The 18,782-nt window shown below is 40.8% G+C and overlaps 1 protein-coding gene and 1 long non-coding RNA gene across 7 annotated transcripts; one reads left to right on the top strand and one right to left on the bottom strand.

Moving 5' to 3' along the window:
- Positions 1 to 4,678: 4,678 nt before the first annotated feature.
- LOC147833531 (uncharacterized) lies at positions 4,679 to 13,402 on the bottom strand. 4 transcript variants are annotated; one of them, XR_015512327.1, is made up of 5 exons: positions 13,163 to 13,402; positions 7,062 to 7,131; positions 5,991 to 6,083; positions 5,516 to 5,653; positions 4,808 to 5,407 (listed from the first exon to the last, which is right to left on the bottom strand). XR_015512327.1 is itself a non-coding variant. In XM_087288306.1 (4 exons), the coding sequence occupies exons 1-4, from the start codon at positions 13,314 to 13,316 to the stop codon at positions 5,614 to 5,616; spliced, it is 357 nt and encodes a 118-aa protein (XP_087144432.1). In that variant the 5' UTR covers positions 13,317 to 13,402; the 3' UTR covers positions 4,679 to 5,613. The 4 variants fall into 4 exon arrangements, 1 of the variants encoding a protein (XP_087144432.1); XM_087288306.1 differs by having other exon boundaries at positions 4,679 to 5,653; XR_015512329.1 differs by having other exon boundaries at positions 4,808 to 5,653; positions 5,991 to 6,060; positions 13,163 to 13,259.
- Positions 12,689 to 17,568, top strand: LOC141378120 (uncharacterized). 3 transcript variants are annotated; one of them, XR_015512333.1, is made up of 4 exons: positions 12,689 to 13,248; positions 13,412 to 13,497; positions 13,781 to 13,981; positions 16,886 to 17,568. It is a non-coding gene; the product is annotated as an uncharacterized LOC141378120 (long non-coding RNA). The 3 variants fall into 3 exon arrangements; XR_015512331.1 differs by having other exon boundaries at positions 12,708 to 13,248; positions 13,781 to 16,210; positions 16,250 to 16,928; XR_015512332.1 differs by having other exon boundaries at positions 13,116 to 13,248; positions 16,530 to 17,568.
- Positions 17,569 to 18,782: the final 1,214 nt, after the last annotated feature.

The following is an 18,782-nucleotide window of genomic DNA, read 5'->3' on the forward strand; positions in this document are numbered from 1 at the left end:
TTTTTTTTTTTTTTTTGTACAATTAGTGTGATATTCAAAGAGGCAATTGCAGATTAGGAAGTGAAGTGGAGACTAAATAGTTGAGTTTTTAGTCGTTTCTTGAAAATAGCGAGTGACTCTGCTGTTCTGATGCAGTTAGGGAGTTCATTCCACCAACTGGGCAGATTGAGCGTGAGCGTTCGCGAAAGTGATTTTTTCCCTCTTTGGGATGGAACCACGAGGCGACGTTCATTCACAGAACGCAAGTTTCTGGAGGGCACATACATCTGCAGAAGTGAGTGCAGATAAGAAGGTGCTAGGCCAGAAGTCACTTTGTAGGCAAACATCAGAGTTTTGAATTTGATGCGAGCAGCAACTGGCAGCCAGTGCAAACGGACTAGCAGCGGAGTGACATGTGCTCGTTTAGGTTCATTGAAGACAACCCGTGCTGCTGCATTCTGGAGCAGTTGAAGAGGCTTGATAGAGTTAGCTGAAGCCCAGCTAGTAGAGAGTTGCAGTAATCCAGTTTGGAGAGAACAAGAGCTTGAACAAGGAGTTGAGCTGCATGTTCAGATAAGAAGGGTCGGATCTTTCTGATGTTATAGAGTGCAAATCTGCACGATCGAGCAGTTCTAGAGATGTGGTCAGAGAAGTTTAGTTGGTCATCAATCGTTACTCCAAGGCTTTTCACCATTTTGGATGCAGTAATGGTTGCCCCATCCATCTGGATTGAAAAGTTATGGTGTAGAGTCGGGTTGGCAGAAACTACAAGCATTTCCGTTTTTGCGAGGTTCAGCTGAAGATGATGATCTTTCATCCAGTGTGAAATATCCAACAGGCAGGCTGAGATACGAGCTGGAACGGAGGGATCATCAGGATGAAAAGAGAGGTATAGCTGGGTGTCATCAGCATAGCAGTGGTAGGAGAATCCATGTCTCTGGATGACTGGTCCTAGAGATGATGTGTAGATGGAGAAGAGAAGTGGCCCAAGAACAGAGCCTTGAGGTACCCCAGTGTTTAGATGCTGTAGGTTGGACACCACTCCCCTCCAAGACACCCTGAATGACCTGTCAGAGAGGTAAGATCTGAACCATTGTATAACAGTGCCCGCAACGCCCAGTGACTCAAGCGTAGATAGCAGGATCTGGTGGTTGACAGTGTCAAAAGCAGCTGACAAGTCCAGCAAAATAAGGACTGATGATTTAGAGTCTGCTTTAGCCAGTCTGAGATCCTCCACGACCGAGAGCAGGGCAGTCTCAGTTGAGTGGCCTTTCTTAAAGCCGGATTGCTTGTTGTCCATGAGATTGTTTTGAGTAAGAAAGTCCAGGACTTGATTGAACACTACTTTCTCCAGAATCTTGGCCATGAATGGAAGCAGGGATACTGGTCTGTAGTTTTCAAGTAGCGTATGGTCCAGGTTGGGTTTCTTTAGCAGTGGGGTTACCCTAGCCTGCTTAAATGTAGTGGGGAATAAACCAGAGTCAAGAGATGTGTTAATTATGTGAGTCAGTGTTGGTATGACTGCAGGAGAGATGGCTTGCAAGAGATGAGAGGGAATGGGATCGAGTGGACAGGTGGTTGCATGGCTAGATAGCACAAGTTTGGACACCTCAGACTCAGAGAGCTGAGAAAAAGAGGTGAGTGTGTGTGGTGTTGGTGTTGTATCTTGCGTGTTTGTTGTAGGTGCAGCAAATTGAGCACTGATTTTTGCAGTTTTGGTGCAGAAGAATGTAGCAAAGTCATCAGTAGTAAGTGTGGAGGATGCGGGTGGAGGAGGAGGATAGAGGAGGGAGGAAAATGTTTTAAAAAGTAGGCGAGGATTAGTGGCATTGTTGATTTTCAGACGGTAATACGTCTGCTTTGCAGAAGTAACCTCAGCTGAGAAAGAGGACAGAAGAGTTTGGTATGTTAAGAGATGTGCAGGATTTTTAGTTTTCCGCCAAATTCTCTCCGCAGCCCGAAGTTTTGAGCGATGCTCACGGAGAGCATCCGAGAGCCAGGGTGCAGGAGGACTGGCACGGGCTGGCCTGGATGCAAGAGGACATAATCGGTCTAGACATGATGCTAGTGTGGAGCAGAGTGTATTAGTGGCACTGTTCGAATCAAGTGCAGTGAGTTTGCGAGATGGAGGAAGAGAGTCTGAAACAATGGTGGATAGTCTATTGGGTGAGAGAGATCGTAGGTTTCTGCGAAAGGTAACCAGTGTTGGAGTGTGTGGCGGCTCAGGAGTAATGTGGATGTTGAGAGACAGAAGGAAATGATCAGATAACGAGTAATGAACCATTTCGAGTAATGAACCATTGAATCGAGTAATGAACCAATGAATCGAGTACTTCGAGTAATGAACCATTTCCTGACACAACTGAGCTGAACAGTTGACCGACTCAGACAGCTTTATCTCACCATTACCAGGCTGGAGCGAGCTTTTATACCCGAGCCGTGGTGTATCATGGGATTTGGAAGAGACCAAGTGTGGAGGGTGGAGGGGGTTATTTATTTTTAATTGAAGATTTTGAATGTGTGTAAGCAGCTGTAGCATAATTATTTATGTGTTTTGGTGTGTGTGATTGTCAGTGTTTTGCGTGTGTGTCAGTGTCCATCAGTAAAGCACACCGGCTGGAGCAGCTGATGGTCAGTGTGAGCTGGAGGAGCTGCAGGTCAGGAGTGGATGTCTTCTATTAGTGTTGGAGAACAGTACTCGCTCTTCAAAGCTCAGAATCAGCTGATCCAGCAAACGCTTTATTGACTGAATTGATGAACATTCTGGAGCCGGCACAGACTCAGGACAGAACGCATCAGCGAGCACTTCTGCAAACCTTGTGGGTCTTTTATTGTAAGTATAACCTGTGAAACACAGGCTGTAATCCAACATCAACTGTTTTGTGAATCTGTTCTCATCAGGGCTTTAATATTGTGTTTAAGTGAGGTTTTCTACACTCATTTCAGGAGGAGCTTGTGAGGATCATCCACAAACCAATCATATCATTCTGCATCAGTAAGACTAAACCCCTATTATAGTCATGTATGATCCTCATTATCTATTGATCGTCAGCATCGGCACTGAGTCGGAATAGTTCAGACGACAACTTTAACAACACGACTCCTCCTGCGTCTCCAAGCCGACTTCAACTGCATCAGCAGCCTGCAGAACACTCCAATACTGAACACAGCTCACGGCCACCGGCCTTCCTATACCTCCAAACCCCGAGGAGAGACATGCTGTGATCAGCGGATATTGTGTGTTTATTTGCCGGTGAATACTGAACATACAGCCAACGGTCCTGTACAAGCCACTGCTGAAGACTGACGGTGTCTTTTCAGTTAATCTGAGAGTGTAAGAGGCATTACAGACAGACTTGTGTGTGTGTGTGTGTGTGTGTGTGTGTGCAGGGATGTAGCAGCATCCATGGGGACAGGATAGGCGGAGGGATACATCCCCCTCACTTTCAGAGGCAGAAATGTAAACTTTTGATCTCAATCAGCTGTCCCTCACACTCCCCTGTGTGTGTGTGTGTGTGTTCAGATTAAAAATGAGCAGCAGAAACTTATTTAACTGTGTGAGAATCCCTGCGCTCTCCTGTTTCTGCTGGAGAATGAGAATATAATCTGCATAAATCAGAGGAAAACTCTCAGCTGCTCTCCAGAGAATCCTCCATGAACACTCCTATACTGCAGTGATTGACCCGATCAAACTACAATCCCAGACTGAAACCTGCTCTTGCGTGACATTCATTACAGTTTACTGCAGTTATCCAGTGGAGGCGGGGACTAATCTGCATATTCATGAGCACACACTTAATGACGTTTGAGTGACATTACAAGCTGTTTGCAGACATGAAGACTTTATTCTCAAAAGAATTATATATATGTGTGTGTGTGTGTGTGTGTGTTTGTGTTTTATTGTGGATCCTTTTACAGGTCTGGGGTCAGCTCTGAACAGCCTATAGTGGCTGTCTGATGTTTGAGATACTGAGATATCGTTCAGTAGAGTCATGGGTGTAAATCTGATTTAACAGTAGGGGGGACAATAAATATAAAATTTCTTTCCAGCTATTTTTTTGAAGGGGACACAAATAATACAGCCGAATTGTACTAATAAAGAAATGTCCCCGCAGTTTAAAATAGTTTCATCATTATTATTATAGCATGGAGACTACTGCATTATGATTATTTTAAGTTTTTCTCAGGTTCAACGACAGCAAATTTTTCTTCAAAACTATTTATTGCATTGTCTGTTGTGTTTACAGCCAACAGACTGACTCCTGAAGCAGAATAAATGCAGGAAAAGACATTTTCCATACTCATAATAACTAACTGGTTTACATTACACTTGTTAAAATGACAGATCATATTGTAAATCAGTGAGCCTGTGAGCTTCATCTGCTAAACAGCCACAACTCAGAAGACATAAAAAAATTATTCATCCTAAAAGAATTGTCATTATCCCTTCAATAAAGCCCAACACCCTTACCTGACACTGTACACCTGACTGACCCTGCTCTGCCTGATCCTCAATCAGTTCTTTCTCCTTTGCCTGTGATTGATCATGTGACATTAGTATTTTCATAAGCACTCATTCTGAAAGCCAAATTGCTCAATATGTGAACTTTTTGTATTTGGCATTTAGCTGCACTGAAAAATAATCTTATGTCCGTTTTCTCTGTCACTTTTTTTTTGTATTTGTATTTTTTTGTATTTTGTACATGACCCTGCAATGCAAGTGTATTTATACTGTAGCACATTTTATACACAATGGTAATTCAAAGTGCTTTACATAAAGTAAGCAAAACTATCATAAAATTGATCACAATAATAAAAACAAAGGATTAAAAAAGATTAACATTTTAATTTCAAATTGATTGAGTCACTTAAAACAGAATAGAAACCGATTATACAAAAATACAGTGGGGTTAGTGTGCACAGTGTAGCAGTGCTCATTTAGCAAATACACAGCTAAACAATATGCTAATTGTGGTCGTTAATATTAAGTTAACATAATGCCAAGTCGTCACAAATGAAACAATGCATAGGAAACGGCTTTAGCGTTAGCAACAAGCTAACGTTAACTAGATGAGTAATTTTGAGTGGGGGGGTTATACAAGCCACGGATACAAGCCCCCTGGGATTTACGCCCCTGGCTGCAGTGCTTGCTCGAGAGTGTGTGTGTGTGTGTGTGTGTGTGTGGTCACGTGATGTGTGTTTTCAGCGTTTTGGTGTAGACGGAGAGCGGTTGAGAAACTGCTATTGAGACACTAGTGTGGATGCGGATCGCTTTCATTCTAAAACGCCGTTTTAAAACTAAATGCACTAGTGTAAACGGGGCCTTTATCTCCTGGGTCTGTTCCAGGTGTTCAGTTCTGGTTAACTTGTCTAGTTTACCTGCATGTGTGTGATGTGCATTCACTGACGCTATTTTGAATGCATGTACCTGTAAAAAGACACACACAGAGAAAGAACATGAATGAACAGTTAAGTAAGTATAATATGCCATATTATTGTAATGGTGTGTGTGTGTGTGTGTGTGTGTGTGTGTCACATTGGCTCCCTGTGTTGTAGATCATGTTGATATCGTTTATCGCTCCACCATACTGGACTTCTGTGTTCTGCATCTTCAAGTTTCTCAGGTGTGGATCTTCAGACTGATGGTGAATCTCCCACATGGATGCGGAAAGACCTGGAGGAAAAGACAAACTCATCATCACTTCTCCTCAGACAAATAAAGTACATTTGCTGACAGAGACAGATTCTGTAACTGTATGGGTTATTCAGCAACAGGACTGATGCAGTTTAGCATTGAGAAAGAGCTGTCAGGTGAGTAACACACAGCATCAGTGAGGTCACGTTCATTAGTGTTCACTTCAGTACACAGATGGAGATTACTGCTGAGGGCAGGTCTGGGGACGCACACAGGGTATGTTCATAACTACACACATGATCATAGCTGCTGAGTTTATCTGGTTATTCAAAAACTAAAGACATAAAGAAACGCTCAAACTGATGGTCAGACGTACCTTCTGCCGCTGCCGTCACTGTATAATGTGCTCTTCTGATGCAGTCGGGTCCAGCCAATGTTGACAGCCGCTTCAGACATGTTGATTAAAGGTCTTTAAACATTGGATTAGATCAATAACACACAACATAGAAATATTAATTCCAAATCAGTGTTATTGTTACGGGCCCCAGGCGCGGTGGCCGCTATAACAAAAAGAATTGTGATCTGTAAAATGAATGAAAACACTGAGATGAAAGCAAGACAGGACCATGCGCTTCTTTCTCCAGATTATGTCTATTAAATCATTTAATCTCAAATACATCTTTTACAATAAATGCATTCTCTGTCTAGCATATTTACTGTATATTGAACACAAATAAAGTGCATTTACACGAATTAGCTTCACCAATCAGATATATAAATTCTTCCTGCTGCACGTTCACTTAAATCAGAGTAGATATCCTACTAGTTACAAATAACAGTGCATTAATTTCCCTGAGGCATAGTACTATCACACATGTAAATTATTCACAAGTATTATTTAACACTTAAAAATACTCTGCATGTGCTAGAAATTAGCTTCCTTAAACTGGGACATTGCATTTGAAAGTGTACAGTAACTTTAACAGACCTTATGAAATAACACTGATGAAATAAAGCTATTAGTAGTAATAATATTGTCAAAACTGTAAACAGAATAGTTTACATTTATATATAAAACTCTCATATTCTTCCTTAACACACTATGATGAATTCACTCTGCTTTAAAACAGCTCACTGAACATGTAAGCACATATTGGGAGATTAAGCATCAACTGGAGCGATCTGTGTTGCTTTCAAGCAAAAGATAAAGTGTTTAAATTTAATTTACACTACAGATGGACTGAATGACAGCGCGCCAACAAACTCTCGCGATAATAGCGCGAGTCATTGCGAGATTACTCGCGGCCCGACCTTACACCATTACTTAAAGTGTTTCATCTTTAACTCATGCAAAATTTACCAGAATCTTCACAGTAGTTTCCAACAAGTGTATTCATTACACAATGTCTAAAACTTTAACCTTTGACAGTTTAAACACAGTACTGACCTGTAAAATGAATGAAAATACTGAGACGAAAGCAAGACAGGACCATGCGCTTCTTTCTCCAGGGCTGTTTCTAAGAAAAAAAAGATTACGTCAAGCAATTTGGTAAACAAAGACAAACAGCGTACAACACAGTAACATGATTAAAGACAATTATAAAAGGTAACAAAAAACCACTGCCAAATAATACACCTGAGAACAAATACTAGATTTATAAGACCAAAAACTGTCTGTTAGATATTCAGAAGATATATTAAATATCATGTTTTAACTACAATGGAGAGATGAGATCCAGCGGTACGTCCGAGATGGCCTGGCCGAAGTAAAGCTGCTCTGGCGGGGAGCTGATGACGGAGCTCCCGCTGGCAGGTTGGGAGTCGGAGTGCGCATAAGCTGAGCCACATCATTAAAGAAGCGCTATCTTTGTGAATAAACTGCCTATTCGAGTTTAAAACAACTACATTCTCGCCTGAAAAACTCTTAAAACTTTATTTTGTGACACAGTTAAGGAGTATTTTTAAAACTGTGCGGGTTTTCTCCTCCACCATTAGCGCTTGCTGGTTACGCTGCAATGCATTCTGGGATACCTGAGCTTCGCAAGTTCGCACAAGTCACCTCTCGAGTCATCTCTCTCACCTCTCTCACAAGTCATCCTAGGCCAAAGGCCAGAGCAAGTACACATCCGGGAATTTTATGTGTACTTGGAAAGATGTGACTTTTGAATTTGAACAGTACTTTGGCGACGGTTGATGACGTTTCACGAGGACACAAGAACGCAAGTACAGACAAGAACGCATATTGAGAAACAGCCCAGATTACATCTAACCGGAAACCAGGGGCTCCGTCAGTATACTCACCCGGGAACAAATAACCGCATTAAAGGTTCCGGTCCCCCTATGCCGTCTCATTTATTATCACTCTTTTTTTCTATTGCAGGACATTGCACAAAATGACAAATAACAGTTTGCTGAATCAAAAAAAGATGCTAGTCTTAATTTAAATGAATAAACAGTATTATCTATTCATAGAATATATATATTTATATCACCAAATGTGGTTGCACAAATTTGGGTGTACCACATTATTCTGCCATGAGAGAAACTGTCAGTGTGGAGGGATGTACAATAGTGTGGACTAGTAGAGATCTGTTTTAACAGACACTTTAATCCTTAAAATATGCAGGTTTTAGCTGATCACGTCCACATCAGCCTGTAAAACACACAAACACTTTATTAAACCCAGAGGGAAATCAAGTGTATTACTGCAGCTCCATTAAGAATACATCAAATAAAAATAAACAATATTACACCATGAATTCATTATTTAAAGAATGATTTCTATTGCACTCTACACCTAGCTAATATCAGTGCTTGATTAAACACACTCGTGTGTTTATCAGGACATTATAAAGTGTGTGTGGTGTTGTCTAAGATTTGACAACATCCTTCATTCTGAAACCAGCATCAGAGAATCCAGTTCAACCCCCACAACAGAGACGAAACCTGAAAACTGAAACTGAACAGAGGGAAGATCACAGTGATTAGCCACTATAAACCTCATTTCTGTTCAGCTCTTCATTTACAGTAGTGTCAGACTCAACAGCAGAGAAAGATCCACAGCAATGACCCTCACATCACACTTTACCACTTCAGGATAGAAATCAGAACCAGAGTTTCAGGACTGAGAGAAATGTAGAGACAACCAGATCAGTCAATGAGGAAAATGCTGCTAATGAAGCTGATGCGGATCATTACAGTCTTTACACTTGCAGTCGATAAGAAAGATATCAAGCAAGGAATGAGGAAAAGAGTCAGAGTTTCAGAAGCATACTGAAAATAAAATGATGAAGTGTGCTAAAACAAATAAAAAAAGATAAGTCATATTTAAGGAGGTACTGATGTACACACGCGCACACGCGCACACGCGCACACGCACACACGCACACACGCACACACACACACACACACACACTTCACATAATCTTATCACGAGTCAGCAAAACATGAGAAGTACATAATACAATCTGGAATAAAAGAGAAATTCCCAGAAAACTCTAAGACCAGGCAGAGATTGTACAACAGCAGAGACGAGGTGTAAGATTTAGGAAAAGACAAATGAAATGTTACAGCTGGAAATGAAGAACACAATCAGAGCGGGTTTATGATGATCCAGCTTTATGACTGAACATGAAAGCAGAAATAAACAGAGCGAGTCTATCAGACATCTCAGAGATTAATGAGCGATTAATGAAGACACTTCAGGTGTAAAATCAGGTGTAAATGACAGATACAGAGAACCAGGTCAGAGTTATTTCTAAAGTGCTTTTACCTTGTAGATTTGTCAAAACACTTCACAGATGAACATCCATAACAGGAGGAAATAATTAATCTAAAATATGTGTTACTGTAAACAGAAAAGGCATCATTTATAAATCAATAATGAGAATTTGTGAATCAGTTTAGGATGGTGGTGTGAAACTGTACAGGGCTGTACACGTCAGGGAAAAGATTAAGGTAAGAAACATTAAATATAATGAGTGTTTGGTTGGTAGTGAATGGCAATGTGTGTGTGACAGACGATCTCAGTGTTAGATTATAGATGTGTGGTGGTGGCGGACACAGTGCTTCAGACACCAGAACAGCAGACACTGAGCTGATTTACAGGAGTTTTCACAACAACCCAGCAGAGGCAAAAAATCAGACCAACAAACCAAACCAAACCTCATCAACGAGCATACAGAGTGTGTGTTCAACATGTGTACCACACGCAAACACACTGCACATATCTGAACACAAGCATAGCAGGAATTATCAGAGTCACAGGATCATGTGTTCATCCAGAATCAGAAATCAGCATTGAGGGAAAAGAGTCAGTGAATGCAGAGAAACACCTGCGTCATCATTATACAGACTCTGCTGCTGTGTGAAAACAGGATACAAATAAAATATATGTAGTAAATTACACACCGAGGGCAGTAAACAGAAGACAGAAAAGGGGATCCAGCTTCTCAATATCTGGATTACTGCTAACCCATTTCTGAAAAAGAGGGAACAACTCAAACACATGGTCACATACTAAAACAACTGGGGCAGATTTCCAGGATTATAGAGGGAGCAGTTGACTTTTAATACTCATATCCAAAACGGATTAGATAAATGTAAAAAGGGATGAATGTAATGGGGTGAGGCCATCATTAAACAGATCAGGGGCCTCATGTATCAACGCTGCGTACGCACAAAAACTTTGCGTACGCCAGATTTCACGCTCAGAATCGCTCACGTTTGGATTTACTAACAATGAACTGAACGTGGGAATGTGCGCAGCTTCACGGCAGCTTTCTGCCAGGCGTACACACATTTTTTGTGCGTGTCTGTTTTATTTCCATTGGCGACTCCTAGAGGCAGTTGTGTTAAATTCCTCTCTACAAAGTGTCTGATCCTTGCAATGGCAGCTGTATGAGACGGGTTCATATAGTAGGTATGTAAGATTTCCATACCACACAGTTGACCAGCTAAACATTAAAGCACAATTTGCAGCGGTCGCCTGTTTTCCCAATGTAATCTGAGCAATCTACTGCACACACATTGCTATAAAGACACTATCTGAAGATGAATTTGCATGCGTGAATCAGAAACATTTCCATTCAATAAATGTGCAAATAAAATATGATGCACAAACTTATTGATGATTCCTACTTGTCTTTCTCGTGATAAATAGTGGGCAAAATCTGATATGTAGCGGGGAAAAAAAGAAGAAAGAGTTTATCAGACGCTGGATTCGAGCCGAGTTTATGCTCGAGCGTGTCAGTACAAGATCACGTGCTTCTTTTGAGGTGCGCCACTGAGACTGCTAAGGGTACTGCAACATTTTTCAGTTATAAACCACACTATTTCTGTTTTAAATGCAATCAGTGCGATGTTCAGACCCAACTGTGTTAACCGTATCAGCTAAACTCTCCCACTCTATTTTTTTCTTTTGTTGTTAATTCCGGAGAACAAACTTGCAAATAACACCGCTTTTCTCCGGTCTACCTCCGAAAGCAGCACCTCCATTTCACATTCTGTTCAAAGTTTCTCTTTTTGCTTGATTTTGCCGTTGCTTTTTCGTTGGGTTTTGCCATTAGCATAGTCATTAGCAAATTCATACGGGGGAGGAGGCAGGGAGGGGTTTTGTGCTCGTGCATGTTGCGCTCAGTTTCACGTTCATTCAGATGTACAAAAGAATATGCGTGAGATTCGGCGTACGCAGTGTTTCATACATCTGAATTTTTTTCTGCGTACGCACATTTACAGCTTTGTGCGTACGCAATGTTTTAGTAAGATTTCCACGCAAGTCTTCGTACATGAGGCCCCTGGAGATCAGCAATAGCGTACAGCAGTTCAATATACAGCTCTGCTTCTCAAACCGGCCTTAAACAATGAAAACTATTGAAAACACACTGTAGGATCAGTTCTGGAGCTTTCCAGACATCTCCCCAACAACTGACTCAGCTATTTAGGAAAATGATTACGAAAAAATCAACATGAATGGTTGGGCAGTACATGAAACACACAGGTCAATGTGTCTGAGAAAGAGGATGCTCTGTGTGCATCAGGAGACAGATGGATGATCACAGTGTCAGAACTCATCCATTTACTCAACACACACACGCACGCACGCACGCACGCACGCACGCACGCACGCACGCACGCACGCACGCACGCACGCACGCACGCGCGCGCGCGCGCGCACGCACACACACACACACACACACACACACACACACACACACACACACACACACACACACACACACACACACACACACACACTTGATTAATTTATTGGGAATGACTAGTACTAATTAAAGCAACACATCATCAAAATAATCATAAAGAGCCGGTGATGTTTCAGAGTAGAAGCAGTAAATATAGTCATTGAATTTATTTTGGTTGACGATATTAAAACACTCAATTAATTCTGCGCAAAGTAGTAAATAAATGGGTTAGGCATATCAAATTAAACCCCAATATTTCCTGACCTTTACATGAAATATTTTCATTAATGTACATCACACAGATGTGGGAAGGTCAGTTTATGGCATGTTGTGTCAACAGAAAGAGACAGCAGAGTATTTAGTGAAAGAGACGCTAAAGGAGTCAGATGTGGCTTTAGGATGTGTCTGATAGGTCTTTATTCTCTAAAGCAGATAAAAAGGGACTGATCAGCTACAAGATGAAGATTTGGCAGAACATACAGGTTATAAAGTGGCATGACGTCTATATGAAATGCAGAGAAATTTGTGTTGGAAAGAAAATGTCCATTCAAACTTATCCTGAACTTCATACAAAACGAGGAAACACAAATGAAAGCTGTTATTGTGTACTGAAACACTCTCACGTATATTAGTGTAATGTGCAACAACAAATATTCCAGCAGTTTCAGTCACTAAAGATTGGGGTGGGAAAACCCTTTCACTGTTACATTGCAGAAAAGCAAAAAGCAAAATGACAAGGATTACATATATGAAAGAGCAGAAGAGATGAAACAGATTAGACCTCCCCGTCCCTCCAGTCCTCAACTAAGCTGCACTCCACCCTCCAGTCCAGTAGGTGGCAGAATCTGCACCTTTACACTGTTTGCCAAACACCAGTAAACAGAAGAAGAAAGTTGTTTGAAACGCCTCATCTTAAACCCTTCAGAAACCCTGCTGTTTCCAGCTCTCAGATAAGACCAGTGTCTGATGATCTTGTGTAAATGATTGTCTGTGCAAATGATGTGGAGTTTTGTTGATTAGTCTTTGATGAGGTTATTGGTTTGTGGAGGCTTGTGTTTATACTGTAACTCTTATATTTGTCTGAGAACATGTTAAAGATGAAGCAGCATCTGTCTAGTGCAATATCACAGCTGAGCAAGAAGACAAGCACAAGAATAAAATCCCCACATTCTCTCCATCAGCTCGTCTGCAGATCAGATCAGTGAAGCGAGTGATCAGCTGTAACTCTCGGCCTGTTTGTTGGCTGAGTGTTAGAGAAATGATGGTGAATTCACCACAGCGCTGTGATTAATCTGTCTCAGACACCATCAAGCAGATCTACAATAGTGGAGGAACCCTTTCTGCTCACCTGGTGATGCTGACCGGCCGAGAGGAGCAGGAGAGAACACACGGACAGGTGAACCGCTGAGCAAACACTGGAGGAGAAACACACAGGTGGGTGAAACAGCAGGTAGAGCTCTTCTTCTTGTCTTATTGGCGGTTTGCATTCTTAAACAGAGCATTACCGCCCCCTACTGTGAGTTGTGGGTCAGAGACTGAATTTCCTTTTCTTCTGGACTCTTCAAGCCAGAGTTCTGATCTGACTGTGTGCTTTCAGAGAGGCTGTGATTGCGGTGCAGGTCAGTGTAATCCTGCAGAGTGTACCTGCGGTGGAGTGTGATGCTGAGCATGGAAACCCTACAGGTGAAACACACCTCTGCTTTGCTTTAATCTGGATATCTTGTGTTGAGTGATTTTATTAATGAAGGAGTCTTTGCTTTCACAACACCTGAGTGAAGTATTCCTGTGCATGTTATCAGTCTTCTCTAATGGATCTTCTGTCTGTCACTGGTGTTTTCTGTTGAGTTTATTCCCGGTCAGCTGTCATAGTAATGTCTTGATTAGCTGCTTTTGGTGTGTTGAATTAGAGTTTGCATGTAAACTGTTTTGTTCTGCTTCTGACTGACCTGTATTATGTGTGTTTCAGATGTAGAAATCCTGCTTCAGCTTGCTCTCCTCGCTTCATTTAACAGTAGTGGTGGGCAAAGTGACGCTTCATGAAACTGAAACAGTTGAAGCAAATGTGTCAAAGCTTTGAAACGTTTCGAAACTCTACAGTGACGCCTAGTGGTAATTGTTATACATTGCTCTGGAGCAGCTTCAGCAAAAAACAATTGAGCAAATTGAGGTATTAAAACCCACTTTGTACCTTTGAACCTACAAGTGTTATAGCAGAGCGGTCAGAGTTCCTGACTATCATGCAGGGAAACTGGGTTCGAATCCAGGCAAATGCAGCTATGTTGAAATGCTCTGTTCTTGTATTGTTTTGTTTCAACATTGGTCAGACATCAGAATAAACACTATTAGTGTATAAATATGTCTTGTTTTGGTCATAAAACAGGGTTGTTTCTAGATCAGACACAGTTGTGGTCAGAAGTTGACAGGACTTATTTATACTATTAATGAAATTCCTCATTTATTGTATTTTAATACCGTCTACTCAAACGCTAAACCCAACCCTCACAGTGCTGTAAAAATATGAATTATTGCTATACAGTGTTACACAAATGATGCTGTATTGATGGTGTATCCGCAGCTGTATCCTATCTAGACTACACCATAACACAGCATTATTAAAATAGAGAAAATCCTGATTTTGGAGCATTTGTACAAAGCAGGATTCAAACCCAAAAGCCATTTGAAGCACAGTAACAGCATGCACATGCACGGTCCACTAGGCTATATAAGACAGATGTGTTTTAGACCCAGTCAGTCAAATGCAGATTCACCAGGTCTCGGAACAGTTCTGAAATGATGTTAAAGAGCACAATCACAGAAGGAGAGAATGAGAAATAAACACATACAGCAACAGCCTCACACCAAAGCAACTGATTTAAACACCTCCACAAACAGCATCAGCAGCTCCACTGAAAAACATTTGATAATGAACAGCGCTTTTATTTCTTATTCTTTTATTTTCTTATTGATTTCCAGTTTGACCTCACCATCATGGAGATCAGAGGCTGCTTTAGTTGGGCTCTTGATCCTTCACTCTTCTATCTTATTGTTTCTGAAACTCATCAGTAATGGCAATAAAGACAATGAGAAGCTTTATGTTAATATTTGTTACAGATATAATCGCTAGTAATCTATAACTTAAATAAAACAATTGCAGGTTTATGTGACGTGGTTTGGTGCATTAGGAAAGTTTCCCATGGAGAGTCAACAAACAAGAATTAATTGAAATTAATTAATATAGTTTTATACGCAAAACCTTGAGAGCTCAAGAAGCACATTTAAAGGTTCAGGACACCCTGGAGAACTTTTTTTATATATTAACAGATGTGTGTGTGTTGAGCATCAGTTAAGACGATGTTAGCACCTGTCAGCTTTAATTGTGGGGAAAACTGGATAATTTTGAGCTTTTGTCATCTAATTTCAGCTTCCGGGTTTAAAATGATTTTTGGGGCGGATTGAAATTGGCAATATAGCGCAGTACTGCAAGTGCAATGATGATGCGTCGGTTTCTCATTATTATTCATAGCGGAGTTTTCTTATCCTATGAGAAGAGCCGGCTGCTTAATTATTCATGAGAGCATGTGCTTTCTGAAGGCAGACCTGCCAGTTTCAAGCAAGCTGTGAGATACGGTCCCACGGCACGCAGTAGCCGTTCATGAAGGCTCGTATGTGTTTGTTTCCATGATCCACGGGGTTTGTTGCATGTTTTTTTTCCCCGGGATCTTGTCAGGGCTGATACAGCAAAGCTGTGTGTGTGCTACAAGCATTTTTGTCGGGAGAGCAGTACGAGAATTGAAGAATGGCAGACGTTGACTTTTATCAGGAGTTCGTTCACATTCAGACACATCGCTGTGCTGCTGTGTTTGCCTAAATCCTCTATATTACCAGCAGGGCTAATGGTTAAAATAGACAGGTCAGGAGACCTGCTGCACTGAGTCTGCATTCAGATCTATATTTAGACCCGGGGATCGAGGGAGAATCCTCATTTATAGTGTTTACATGAACACACTTATCTTTATAATGATATAAATTGTGGTTATGTGTATATGAAATTACAAATAACAAATGTAGCAAGCAGGGCATTAAATTACTGTTTATTCCTTTGCATTTTAACTTTAAGAACTATAAACTCATGCGTCTTCTCACGGTTTGTCTCATTTTGTGAGCTAACTGTCAACAACAGTCGTTCGCTCCCCTTCTCCCCTGCTGGCCACGCCCACTCCTGCCCTGTGCTCGCGGAGCTCCGCCCATTAATCATGCATCTTTTGAAACAATTCTGAAGTAGACTTTAACCAAAAGTGGGGGTTGTCTTGACCCTTTAAGACACAAAGACATCAAGAATCAAAATATGAACCTCAACCACGGTTACTAAAATTAAAAAGCTGCATGATTCATCCATGCCACAATGCATGCTGGGTACATAATACAAAACTCCCAGCATGCATTGCAGCATAAATAAGATAAGCCGCTTAAAGTTTTTGAAATGTCTTTCTTTGCCTTTAATGTGTGCTGTTCTTGGCTGTTATATTTCAGTAGAGTGTTTTGTGTTGTTCTGGGTTAATTTTCTTTTGTTTGTCACCATTGTTGTAATTGAAAGGCTGATTCTTGATAAGATGATCTTTTATGTGAAGCTTTGACCCAATCTACATTGTAAAAGCACTATACAAATAAAGGTGAATTGAATAACCTCATTACATTTATTCTTAAATTTCCTTTAGGCTTCTCATGCCATACAAATTGTGGGATCAACACACCTATTTATGGCTACCTAAATAAATCTAGTGTTAACAAAAGCAGCTGAAGAAGCCAACTAAAGCAGACGCTGACCTCCATCATGGTGACTAACTGAACAACAGCAACTCCATGAAGAGTTTTGTCTACACGACAGAAAAGTCCGAGCTCAGTAATGAGTGAAGCTCCACTCATTTAAGTTGTTTAATGATCTCTGCTGAGATCTTCAGAAAGAACGTTTATATTGTCTAATTATTTAGTACTATTATTTTTATCTAGAGTTTTATTTTCAGTTGATGTCATCTTTGGTTTTGGCTGTAACTTGTGTTTTTCTTTCCTTTAGTGAATCTGCTTACTGGCAACCACAGCTGCCGGTCTTGTCCTGCAAAATCAAGAAGAAAAAAAAAACTAAACAAACAAACAAACACCATTGTGTGCCGCCATTGTGGAGGATAAGTGTCTGTGTTCAAGTCCACGATGAACTGAGAGTATTTGCAACATATAAGAGACTAAAAAAATGCAATGAAATATTTCAAAAAGTTGTTCAGCACATGTATGCAGCAACCTACCACCAATATTATCTGGGCCCGGGCTTTTTTTTAGTATTAATTCTCTGAAAGAGGTCTTTGACCTGAGTCCTACTAATGTTTACGGATTTACTACATGACAGGTGTTCTAAAATGTCATTTTCTGACTTAAAATCACCCTCATCAAACCTTAAGTAAAACGTATTAAATTCCTCAGCAAACTCTCTCACAGAACTAAAACCATTTAAATTGGTTTCAATGCCCCCTTTATCTTCTTTACTCCCAGCCATTGTGTTCACATCTTGCCATGCTGATCTTAAGTTTTTGCTGCTGGACTGTTTCTGTATTTTCTGTTTCTCTATTTTATTATGTACACTGTTTGTAGACTGTTACATCATGCTAATCAAATCACACATCTGAGATGTGTATGTGTTATCATATCATTGACATGACCACTTCAGCACTATCAGCTTCAATAAACTGCATGAATCAGTTTGCCAGAAAGTAGTCATTAATCTGTATTCACAGATTGTGAATTACCACACTAAATCAGCTGTACTCCTCATAAACGGCAACCTCACAGAAATATTTTTGATCAGTAATGACAGTTTATTTGCTCTACACTTATTCTACACAATATACTGATTAAAATGCCGAAAAAAGTAAACCAAAACATTAAAAAACGGCTGAGATATAAAGGACTAAACCTGACTGAAAGCACACTCAGCTGAGGACACACAGGATTGGTCTAAAAACACGAATACTAATGAGTCATTTGCATATGGTCTATTCTCTAATAAAACACGATTTTAAAGGGCTTCATAAGCTTAAATATGATAATCAAAGTATGGGAAAACAACCTAGACATCAGATAATCAAATTCTGAATAAAAATATACAAACAAGAACAAAGAAAAACACAAACAAACAATTGGTCATCACCATTGCCGAAATGCTGTGTCTCAAAACCTAGTCAATAGGCCAGGGTCTCCTGTTCTTCAGGGTAATGCTCCCAACGGTTATCCCTGATAAGGATAATGTCTGCTTGGTTCTTGCATTGCCTTAGGGGAGACCTCTGGTAGAAGAATGATATATCTACAGAGATATATCCGCCAGACTGAACCTCGACCTGGCCTCTTACATTTTTTCATTCCTAGTAAATAGTGGGAGGTCAGGAATATCTCTTTGAATATTTCTAGTCACATTTGGGTGAGCTCTTTGATCATCTTCAGTTCATGGTATTCCTTGGATGTTGACTGGAAGTATTCTGGAGCAAATCAGCAGGGAGTGAGGATAAGGCAATGACCAGTTCATGGCCAACTTTAACTCCTGACTCCTAGCTGATTTGGGCAAGGGCTCTCCTGTTCCCTGGAGATATTTAGGGTCCTGGGGAGCCTGGTCTCTGGATTAGCCAGAGTAAGCCTCATAGAGAAACATCTTCAGACTCTTCTCGGGTGGCCTGGGCAACCTTGCGGTGTTAACAAAAGGTCACTTGGGGGAGTGGTAAGTATTCAGCCCCCCTGGGTCCACTTGGACAGCACGCAGGGAAGGTGGCCTTGGGTGAATGGCCTTAAATGAAGCCCAGTCTTCTACTGGTGACTAGCACCTCCACACAACAGCACATTGTGCATCAACACCACCTACACCAGTCATTCAAGAACTTTTCCAAAAATCGTCAATTTTAACATCAGGTCTACTGATGATTTGTAACCCC

Source organism: Danio rerio, chromosome 16 (assembly GCF_052040795.2).
Source record: "Danio rerio strain M-AB ecotype USA chromosome 16, GRCz13ab, whole genome shotgun sequence".
Taxonomy (NCBI): domain Eukaryota; kingdom Metazoa; phylum Chordata; class Actinopteri; order Cypriniformes; family Danionidae; genus Danio; species Danio rerio.